The 11,697-nt window shown below is 32.2% G+C and overlaps 1 protein-coding gene across 1 annotated transcript; it reads left to right on the top strand.

Moving 5' to 3' along the window:
• The first annotated feature begins 5,709 nt into the window (after nt 1-5,709).
• Nucleotides 5,710-10,877, top strand: LOC139891954 (protein IQ-DOMAIN 30-like). Its single transcript, XM_071874979.1, has 8 exons — nt 5,710-5,733; nt 5,855-5,892; nt 6,500-6,617; nt 7,552-7,824; nt 8,413-8,616; nt 9,183-9,257; nt 9,360-10,197; nt 10,640-10,877. Exons 3-8 carry the CDS (start codon nt 6,543-6,545, stop codon nt 10,669-10,671), a joined length of 1,497 nt encoding a protein of 498 aa, XP_071731080.1. The 5' UTR covers nt 5,710-5,733; nt 5,855-5,892; nt 6,500-6,542; the 3' UTR covers nt 10,672-10,877.
• Nucleotides 10,878-11,697: the final 820 nt, after the last annotated feature.

Genomic DNA, 11,697 nt, shown 5'->3' with positions numbered 1-11,697 from the left:
CAATGTATTAAATGTTTTAAGGTTTATTAAACCTTCTATTGTATTAAAGACGTTTATGGAAACACAATTGGGACCTAAAGTGTTATTTAATGCGTATTAAAAGGAAAAATTTTTATGGGCCGGTTTTAATACTTGTTGGGTCGTTACACTTAGTGATCTACTTCCTTAAAGGGACTTAGAAAGTTGATTAATCTTATTTGGAGATTAATACTTGTCCAAGGTGAAGACAAGTTGATCTAGGTTGGAGTTGATCTTTCAAAGGGATAGATAAATTAGGTTTGTTGTCTACCAAAGAAGTTGAAGACTTGTAAATCGGATCTCAACCGGGTTTGGAGAAAAGTGCTTACAGTGTGTTCTCGAGTTTTTTTTTTAATGGAAAAGAATGGGATGGAGAGGAGTAAAATATGATGGAAAAGAATGTAATCTATTTATTTTTTTATCTATTCTTGAGTTAGTGAAAAGTAAAAGAGAAGAAAGGAAATTATTTAATTATTTATATTCTTGAGTTGCATAGAAAGAAAAGGAAAGTAATCAAAATAATTGGTTTGACAATTATACCCTTTTAAATATATCAATCATTAAATTGATATACAATCTAAATCATATGATAATTGGAAAGTAATCCAAATCATATGATATATGATATATAAATAATAGAAAAAGGTAAAAAAATTTGATAAACACTAGATAAGTAATAAAAAAAAGATAAAAAAGAAATATGATAAGTACATGAGTGGTCAAATCTTTGCATACATATTCAAACATTCAACCATGTCATTGTCTGCAAGTTTAAAAACAGTAAAAAAAAATTACTCCATATTCAATAGTCATCATACCTTATTTGTTTGTTTGTTTGTGTTGTCACTTGAATAGAGATGCAAGCAAAAGATTTTGAGATCAAGAAATGAGTTTTGCTATACGTATAATGTGTGTGCTTAAATAATGTGTAGTAAGTATAGTTACCATATTAGTCAAGTGATCTGCGTAAATCAAGAAATGAATTGGTCAAATTTGTCATTACAAATATATGTAGAATCTTTTCCTTCTCAATCATCCCATATATGGACAGAAAAATTTTATATCATGATCTCCTTCCTATTTCACTCCCTCCCATTCCTCTCATTCCTAAACAAAAACTCAAGAATACCTTTTTATGTTTTTTTCCTTCTATTTCTATTCCATTCCATTAAAAAAAAACTCGTGAATACACCCTTAGTGAAGCAACAAATCCCGATTAGTGTAATCGGGGAGTGGATTAAGGTGGATTAGTTAACATCCACCCGAACCACTATAAATCCTTGTGTCTATGTTCTTTACAACTTAATTTATCATTTTGAACATATACACTACACACATCAAGTTTGAGTTGAGTTGGTTGATCAAAGTTAAATCGAATTTGGTGATCAATCGAAAAAGTGTTAAAAACGTATCAAGTAACTATTCAACCCCCCTCTCTTCTAGTTACTTACACCTTATAATTCAGTTAAATTCGTGCTAGGCATGCTTTCATAATTTTAAAACACAATTCAACATGTAGCTGAACAAATTGATAACCAAAATCAATCACGAAATCAGGTTTGTAACTTAATTTCTAAATTTGAGTTTATATTATTAAATCATAATAAAAAACTGCAATTTTTTTAATATGTGTAACTCCCATATTAATTTATTACAACGCAATGGTTTTACAGGATTGTCATAATCAATGATGCCAGTCTTGATAAGAAATTTAAATGAAACTACAACAATAAAATTTAAGACCGATTCATTGTTGCTTATTTTTTAAATTTTACAATATTTGTTTAAAAGCTCTAGGTACTATTGATGTGTGCAAGGTGTAGTACGAAATACTATTATTTTTATTACAAAATACGATACAAATTACACAAGTTTTATTTATTTATTTATGGAATATACCTAAACCTTGCTACAACACTTATAGGCAGTGTACCTAATCGTAGAGTAGTGTAGTTTTTAGTAAGTCCGGTTCGTTTCACAGGGAGCTAGCTGAGTTTAACGCTATATTTTTAACAACTATATTTATATAAAAATATTTATATAAGTAATATTATTATTGTTATAAAAAGGGGGTTTTACCGTTTAATGACCGGTTTGTCGATTTTATGTCTTAAGTCACAATTAAAACCTAATATAAAATATTAAAAATAAGTATAACTTAATTTAAAGCGTAAAGTAAATGACGATAATAAAATTGCGATAATTAAAAGTGCGATAAATAAAATGACGATAAATAAAATTGCGATGAGATATAAATTAAGAGAATTATGCTTATTTAAACTTCCGTAATCATGATGTTTGACATGTTGATTTTAATTTATTACCATGGGTTAATTGTCCTTTGTCCTGAATTATTCGATATGTCCATACGGTTTTGTCCATAATAGTCCATCGGTCATAATTATAAAGTGCGAGGATCTTCGTCAAATTAACCTTATATCCGAAGTCAAATATTCCAACTAATTGGGGATTCGAACTGTAACAAGGTCTTAATACTTTGTTTAATGAATACACCAGGTTATCGACTGCGTGTAATCCAAGGTTTTACTACTTTGTTAACAATTACACCAATTACCCTTGAATGTAATCCACCCCTGTTTTAATGATTCCATTAACTATTAATCCATTCTCGTGTCCGGTAAAATGAACAATTATTCATATTTATAGATATCCCGCTCACCGTACCCGATTAAGCGTATGTGGTTATTTATAGATACGTCAAATTGTAATCTTTATATTAAATTAACGAGGTATCGTTTAGTTAATATAAAGTCCATTAATAGCCCATAGTCTAATTTCCACAAGTGTCGTTCTTTTGTCCAAACCCCAATTATGGTACAAAGCCCAATTACCCCGTCTTAATATTTTGTCCAACATCACGATTACTTCGAATTAAATAAGCATAATAATAACTTAGCTACTAGACATTAATTAAAAAGGTTGAACATAACTTACAATGAGTATTAATAGCGTAGCGTTACACGGACAGAGTTTTGACTTACAAACTTAAAACATTCGCCACTATAACCTTATTATTATTAAACTTAAATTAAAATTAAAATTATAAAATATAAATATAAATATATCATAGATAGATAGATAGATAGAAAAAGGTGTATCAAACTCGTCCGAAAAATGCTGAATTTATAGACTTGGCCATGTACAGTGCTCCATGCGATCGCATGGATTTAAAGCCTCCAGGCCATGCGATAGCATGGCCTCCTTTTCCTGGTCACATATGATTCCAAAACGTGGGCTGCTGTGTATTATTGAATATTTTTAATATAATATATATAATTATATATATATATATATATATATATATATATATATATATATATATATATATATATATATATATATATATATTATATTATATTCATGTGCATCGTTGACTTGTAATTTTAGCTCCGTTGCGTCGCGCGTTGATAGTTGGTTCATGTCCCGGTTTCGAATTTTCGAACGTCCTTTCGTACGATTTAATATCTTGTACTTTACGTTTTGCGACTTGTACCTTTGTAATTTTGAGACGTTTCTTATCAATAAATTGAACCACTTGGATTGTACTTTGTACTTTTTAGCTTTTTGGTCGTTTGCGTCTTCAAATCATCGAATCTGTCTTTTGTCTTCACCTTTTAATATTTAAACAATTATCACTTGTAAATAGAACAATTGCAACTAAAAGCTTGTCTTTCTTGAAGGATAATGCTATGAAATATATGTTCGTTTTTAGCATTATCAACTATCTACACGAACAAGCAATATGTTCGAAAATTCTTAAGAGCGTTGCCCTCAAAATGGAGACCTAAAGTGATGCCAATAGATGATTCAAAGGATTTGAAAAATTTTCTCTTGACGAGCTCATTGAAAACCTCAAAGTCCATGAGGTCATTTTGGATAAAGATGAATAAGTGGACAAAGTCAAAAAAGAAAAGAACAAGTCAAATGCTTTAAAAGTCAATGCAATTGAAGATGTTGAATACGAAGAGGATGAACACGATATCCTAAATGATGACGAACAACTTGCATTTATTGTTTGATCATTCAAAAAATTCTACGAAGGTCCGAGAATCACATATGACCTCCAATAGACTCAAAGAAGGCACCTTTTGATTCCAAGAAGAAGTTTGTGAGGAAATGTTTTGGATGTGGTGACCCAAAATCACTTGATAAGTGAATGTCCCAAAAGGAAGAACGAGAAGACATTTCTTGGAGGTGTATGGGATGATGAAGAAAACGAAACACAAGAAGAAGGAAATGAGACATGTCTCATGGCCATTGAAGCACCAAGCTCAGAAGATGAAGCATGCGTAGTCGGACAAATCGACAACGAGGTTATTCCAATTTTTTTTTTTAATATTGATAATTATATTAAACTATGTTATTGAAGTGGTAGAGTTAGTACTAGTAACAATAACCTAAAAAAGGAAAACAACTTAAGTTAAAAGTTTCTAAACTCAAAGAAAGATTCACTAACTCACACAAATGTCTTACTTGTGATGATCTAAGACATGAAAATCAATCACTTAACAAAATATTTAAACTACTTGAAAACAAAATTAGGTTTTCGATATATGATAAAAGTGGTAAGGTATTAGAAACCATTTTAAGTGCTCACAGGTCAAACACCAACAAACAAGAGTAGTTTTTATTGTTTTATGTATTTTTGTTTTTAACTATGTCTTTAAAAAAAATGTAACCGTGTATTTGTTGTTTAATAAATGTGGTGTTCAAAAATGGTTATTTCATGTATAATGGAGTATTATTTATTCGTTTGTTAATAGTAAAAATAATAATAGATAAATAAATAAATAATAAAATTTGAAGAAGTATGTCATGTTTGACAATGATGTGTTATGACAATGGTGTGTTATGAGAGTGTTATGGAAGGAAGTGGTGAGGAAGGTGGAGAGAAATCTGATGTGGTCTAATGAAATTTAGTTACTAGTAAAAAGGAAAGACTTAGGTTACAATGAGTGTGCTTCAGATCTAGAATTATACTTGATTAAAAACCGCACTTAAAACCTTAAGACCACTTGTATCAGATGTAAGAAACGCGAGTGACATCCTAGCTGGAGCAAAAGGAACGCCAATATGGCTTGTATCCAGGCGTTCGAATGGAGAAAAAAGGAGGCGTCGGTTGCTATGTGACGGAATAAGAAACGCACGTTTCTTGTTTATTTTATTTTTTTATTAATTTAAAAATATTATTTTTATCCCCTTTTAATACCTAACCCAATTATATTTTAACACATCATCACAATACTCCTAACCAACACAAAAAAGAAACACCACCACTATTTCACTAAAAAAAGAAACACGTACTACTCATCAAAAAAATGCAAAAAGACAAGTAACACCACAAGAAACGCCTTCAAGTAATACATATAGGTGGTCTAACTAAGCAACCTGCTGAGTAACAACAACAAAATAACTATATGAAAAAACAAGTATAATTAATTAAATGCAAACACAACGGGGAAAATGAAGCATGAAAATGAAAATTGAAATTGAAATTAGTAAATAAAGAGAATCCAAGAACAATAAAATTTTTAAAAAATAAACGTTCAGAAGTTCCAAATTCTAAATTTTGTCTTATTGTATCTGCCCCGAAAATTGACACACACACCCCATAGTTACACTCTCATACTCCATACCTAGTAGTGAGAGTGCAAATACAAAAGAGGCAATGTCACCTTCACGCTCCAATTGAAGGTACAAAAATCTCCATCAACACCTCCCAATTTCAATTTTCATGCTTCATTATCCGTTGTTTTTGCTTTTAATTGATTACACTCGTTTTTCATATAGTTATTTTGTTGTTGTTATCCAGCAGGTTGCTTAGTTAGGGTTTTAAGTGCGATTTTTAATCAGGTATAATTCTAGATCTGAAGCACACTCATTGTAACCTAATTCGTTCCTTTTTAATTAAATTTCATTTGTCGACGTTTTGTTCTGCGGTGGATTTATGCTAGGGTTTTAGAGGCATGCTCTAATTTGGTGGTTATGTTTTGTATGCTGTTTACTGTATATACACCTAATTGTATATGTTTAAATTTTTGATAATTAGTTATTGTTTTTAGGCATGATTTAGAAGTAGTTGTAGCTCGTCTGAGTTATAAGTAGCGAAGAGTTTGTTCGTATTCCTTATTTGGATAAATTATCGGTACATGAATTCTTGAGTGATGGCCTGAGTATATATACTTTTTCTGTTATAAAGATACGTATTTATTATATAGATAGGTACTGGCTTTGTTAATAGTGTGAACCTCATGTTGTTGGATGAGGAAAGTAATTAAAACATTACTAAAATTACTTGTGTTGTACTAGTACGGATGATTGAAAAGAAATTTGAATGGAATAAGCTGTTTTTGAATGCATGCACGAATAAAATCGATTGTTCTTGTTACTTATTCTTTGATTTCGAGACTCTTTGAGTCTTTGTATTTTAATTTGTTAAAGGTTCATTTATGAAATGCAGCTAGTTTCAAGGTCACACAGTTCATAGCATTTATCTGTTGACAATGGGGAAGTCTCCTGGAAAGTGGATTAAGAGTGTGCTTTTTGGAAAGAAATCATCAAAATCTAAAATCTCAAAAGTAAGTAAGGAATGTTTATACCTATCCGTTATATTTGAGTCAGCATACTTGATGTTTTATAATAAGTGTTATGATATGAAAACCGATATACATGCAACTGCATAAACTTGACAGCTTGTTCTTTAACGTGCGGCCTTGCATGGCCACATGGGTTGGCATGGTGTGTTTTATTCCATGCTACTGGTGTGAATTGGTGCTCAGTAAAAGTATTTACTGACTTGCCAAATCTGCTTGTTAACAATCATGTTTCCTTTTGTGCACAGAGGATATTATAGGTTTCACTTCCGACAAAACAATGCCTATGAATCTAGTGCTTACAAGATAAATAACATCTATGAGTCATGGGATGATTGGACATGAAAAAGTAGCGTGATGTGGTAACTAATGTGATTTTACAGGCTGCATGTTATAAATATAAAAGAACTTGAGTATGATATTACTTCTAATACGCTATACTACCTATGTAACATTGCTTGATCCTGTAATTTTTTCAAAATTCAAATCTGCATAAACCTATCGTCTCGAATGTTAAACTTTAAGACACTTACGTCTCGACTTTGCGGACTAGTTTTTAAGGACTTGGTAGTCTCATTTCATCAGACTGTTACTGCCAATGCTTCTTGATAGTTTTATGTTTTTCACTTTCATCTTCAGATTCTTGTCCTCTGTTCTGTTAGTTCAATTTCGTAACTTTTCACATGCTATTCCAGTTCTGTCAGCTTAAAGCGTAACACAACACATCTCTTTTATGTTACTATGTATTATGATCCAAGGGTGATTAATATGTAAAGGGTCTGCGTAGTTACCTTTGTCTCTATGATCTTTTTGCTCGTTAAAATGTGGTATTGCTGTCATGATTTTATTCACAATAAAGAAAAAGTTGGATGGTAGCAAATAAAATTCATAAAATAATGATGTTTTATCATTCTTGAAGGATGCTACTTTAGAGAAGAAGACTTCAATTTCTATCAAATCTCGGTCAAAGGATCTTGGTGCTGATCCTACGGTTATATCAAGTCCCGTTCGTCATGTTGTCAATGTAAGCGGAGGACACACCCAATTGGAGAAGAGCACCAGTGCCAACTTAATGCATGATACAGTTGAGAATGTAAGAAATACCTTCGGTTTACATGCCACAAGTGCTGGTGAGTTAATCAGGCTAGAGCAGGCTGCTACGAAGGCACAAGCAGCCTTCAGGGGATACTTGGTAAGTTTTTGGAACTTTATTTATATGCTTCTATGCATTTCATTATGCTGTGGTTCTTTGTTTTCAAAAAAAAAAAAAATAAAAAATAAAATAATAATAATAATAATAATAAAAAAAAATAAAGAAAGAAATTATGCTGTGGTTTTGATTGCCAAAACATTTCGTGATGGGGTGTATTGGTATAATAAAAGGGCCATACAACTACTATCTTTATCTCTTTACCATACTCTCTTTCTTTCTCCTTAGACAAATCTATGAGGGTTTAGCTGAATATGGTGATTCGATCCAAACTGTTAAAACTGTAATCCCTGGTCCCAGTGTAATAACAGATCCGTTAGTTTCTCCATTTGTTTGGCGACAACATAACAACATTTTTTTTCTTGCATTATGTGTACAATGTGGACCTATGTTGTTGCTTTGTTATCTGGGATGTTTTTAGTCCATAGATGCCATACAATTGAAATGGTGCATTCATGTTTCTTTTTCATGTCCATTTCAGTATTTTTTTTTCTTGGTTGTATTATGTATCCTCATCTTTTATTAGCTGTATATTTGTTTCTAAATGTGATATGCTTACTAATTGTGAAGGCTCGCCGGGCATTTTGGGCCCTCAAAGGCATTATAAGGCTTCAAGCGCTAGTTCGGGGTCACTTCGTGAGGAGACAGGCTGTTGCTACATTGAGTTGTATGCGTGCAATTGTTGCGTTTCAGGCAGTTGTTCGTGGTCAATGGGTCAGGCGTTCTGGAACCGTTCCTCAGTTGCTTCACAAGAAAATTCCAAGAGAACCTGTGGTAACTCTCTTTTCTTAAAGCCACCATACTCTTATCGATATACTATACATATACATAGTATAATGAATTTGCAACTTCTATTTATAGTGATCTCTAAATTCCATTCTTAATTTAAAATATTAATTATTCTATGTACATATCATTTTGGAAAATGCTGAGCGTAACCCTTGGGGTTACGTTTAAGCATACCATATATAACTTAATTCCTTATTTATTACCGAATGTTACCATTAATAAATATTGAACAAATTTATATAAGGAAAGTTAGTATTAGAAAGGAATATTGATACATTACAATTAATTCAACTGAGTTTATAAACTTAAATATACGAACCATAAACATAGCCGTAAGGGGGCTACGTTTAACATTTTCCTTTAATTTTTCTATATTTACTTATACTTATTCGATCTTCGTTACCATCATATTCGAGTTCACAACTTCACACAGGAATAATATATGAAAGCATACGACTGTCACCAATTTACATGTGGTGTGTTCTTCTCTATCTGATTTTTTTTTTTTTTTTTTTTCATTTGCAACTAATCCTATCTGTATTTGTTGTTAGCACAAGGTACATGCCACTTTGCTTCAAATCTCTCTCAAATCGGAGAAGCTATCAACAAATGCGTTTGGTGCGAAGGTATCCCAAAGTTTGTTTGAACCTTCAATTAAAAAAAATCATTATTATTGCTATATGTCTTAGTAAACGTTGACAAAATTAATGATGTATTGCTTTTTTCAGCTTGTTGCCTCATCGAACACTATTATGGCCTTAAACATCCTGTATGATCCAACTGAACCCAATTCAGTTAGTAACTGGCTTGAGCGTTGGTCATCAACTAACTTCTGGGAACCACTTTTTCAACACAAAAAGACCCTGTTCGTAAAACAAGAAAGAAAACAAACTAAATTACAATCTCAAGAAAAAGAAAAATCAAGGCCAAAGAGAATCGTTCGCAAAGTTCCGACAGCATATGTCGATCGTAATAACATTCTTTCATATTCCTCCGAAAAGGATAAGGAAAAGCCCAAACGCACAGTTAAAAAAATTTCAGTGCAAGACCAATCTCATAATGAGCTCGAGAAAGTGAAACGCGGTCTTAGAAAAATTTCAGTATCTACCGCGGGGCCCTCTGAAAAGTCAGAAGTTGTAAAAATGAACAATGTAAATGTTGTAACGGCTAAACAGCCTGAGTCAGAAGTTGAAAAGTCAGAAGTTGATACCCCAATGGTTGAAAATGAAACCGAGAACGTGGAGTCAAATGGTAAGGAAAATCATAAAACGAGGAGACGAAAGTCGTTTCCAGCAAAACAAGAGTACCCCGAAAGTGTGTCGCAAAACATACGTGCTGTGCCAAGTTATATGGCCGCAACTGAATCGGCAAAGGCAAAGCTTAAGGCGGCACAGGATGCTGCAAAGGTTGCAGAAGAAGGAGCTGAAAATGTTTTTTTCAGGCGGCATTCTATGCCTTCGTCGACTGGGAAATTAAACTTAGAGTCACCTCGCGTTCAGAAACCTTTACAAGCTAATGGAAAAGGTGGGTGTAAAACCAACAGACTTCAAATTTCCCCCCGAGATGGTAAGCACATGTTTTTGCATTTTGGCTATTAGTTTCAGGTCATCAACAAATTTATTCATGTTGGTTTCATTATTTAGCCTTTTTTAAGTCACTGGGCTGGTTTTTTGGGTTTGGTTACATGGCAAAACATGCTTGGGTCACAATTTCACGGTGGGTTGAAATGGGTCAGGCACTTTTGTAGAAATCACACTTTACAAAATTAAATCTCATTCTCACATATATATTTTTTATAATAAAATGATCTCATTGATTTTATGCATGAGAATTACACATTGGCAACTTTTGCACTGTCCAACCCATTCAATAGGTTTCCTTTTGAGTTGATTATTAATTACTCCGTATTATTTTACCCATTTGACCCGTTATAGATCAAACGTACACAGTAATTAGGATAAAGTTGCTACACTCTACTGATTGTGCTGTTTGCTTATTATATTTTCAGAAAAGGTGGGTTTGGCCGGGTGGAGGAGGTGATATCGGAAACTGAGATCATATGTTGCAGTTTCTGTTTTGGCTTTGTTGTTCAAACTTTGTTGTGGTAGAATTTTGTTGTTAACTTATAACTGATGTTTGTTGTAGGCAGTTTTTTTTTTATTTATCTTTCTACTTTGCTTTTACAAATGGTGTTAAACCAATGTTGGAATGTACATACAGTGATGATAGTATGTTTTGTAGTCATGTTAAGGACCGTTGATGTGTTCTATTTAATTTGAGCATCTTGGATGTGTTTTTGTATTATTATGATTATGATTATGATGATGAGTTGATGATGATATTGGAGCATATGAAATATTCATTAAATACCTGAATCCACAAGACTTGATACATTAAATCTTGAATTCTGTGATATTTTAACTAGTGAACCACAATACCACATTATGCTAAAATTTACATGAAACACTTACATGGAATTGTAACTTATGGATATAGTTTATCGACTACTTTAGTTACTAAATTAGTCAATGTGAAGCTAGGCTTGTTTTACGATTGGATTTTTTTCTAAATAAAGTAAATTGATAATGTGATGAATATGGAGCCTGGTATCTTCTTGATGGTAAACTCACCCAAATATGCACATTGACCCGGAGTCTGCAGAATTCAGTTAATTGGGCGGTTAAGAATTGAATAAGGAAAGGATATTGCAGGAAGAAAAGACTGCACTTGTAATAAATTTTATAATGCAATGCCATTTATTATTTAAATTATAATTATATATTATATATTATATAATATATGCTCTGTGGTGGTTATATGCCTTATATTTTGCATCTATATGTGTTGTGGGCAATTTTGACTTGTGAATTGGTCGAGTTGTGCTACACTTGATCTCAAGCAGGTCATGTGGGTACAAGGCGTACAATATTTAGAATTAGGCAATTAGCTATTGTAGAACGTGAAAGACAAACTTAGATTATTACTCCGTATATTTTATACAGTAATTTATAATTATTACTAGTTACCACTGTAGTTTTGTTACATACATGCCGATTTTTTCGTTGT

Source organism: Rutidosis leptorrhynchoides, chromosome 2, assembly GCF_046630445.1.
Source record: "Rutidosis leptorrhynchoides isolate AG116_Rl617_1_P2 chromosome 2, CSIRO_AGI_Rlap_v1, whole genome shotgun sequence".
In the NCBI taxonomy this organism is placed as follows: domain Eukaryota; kingdom Viridiplantae; phylum Streptophyta; class Magnoliopsida; order Asterales; family Asteraceae; genus Rutidosis; species Rutidosis leptorrhynchoides.
The sequence above is the reverse complement of the archived record's forward strand: the minus strand, read 5'-3'. Positions and strand labels throughout refer to the sequence as shown.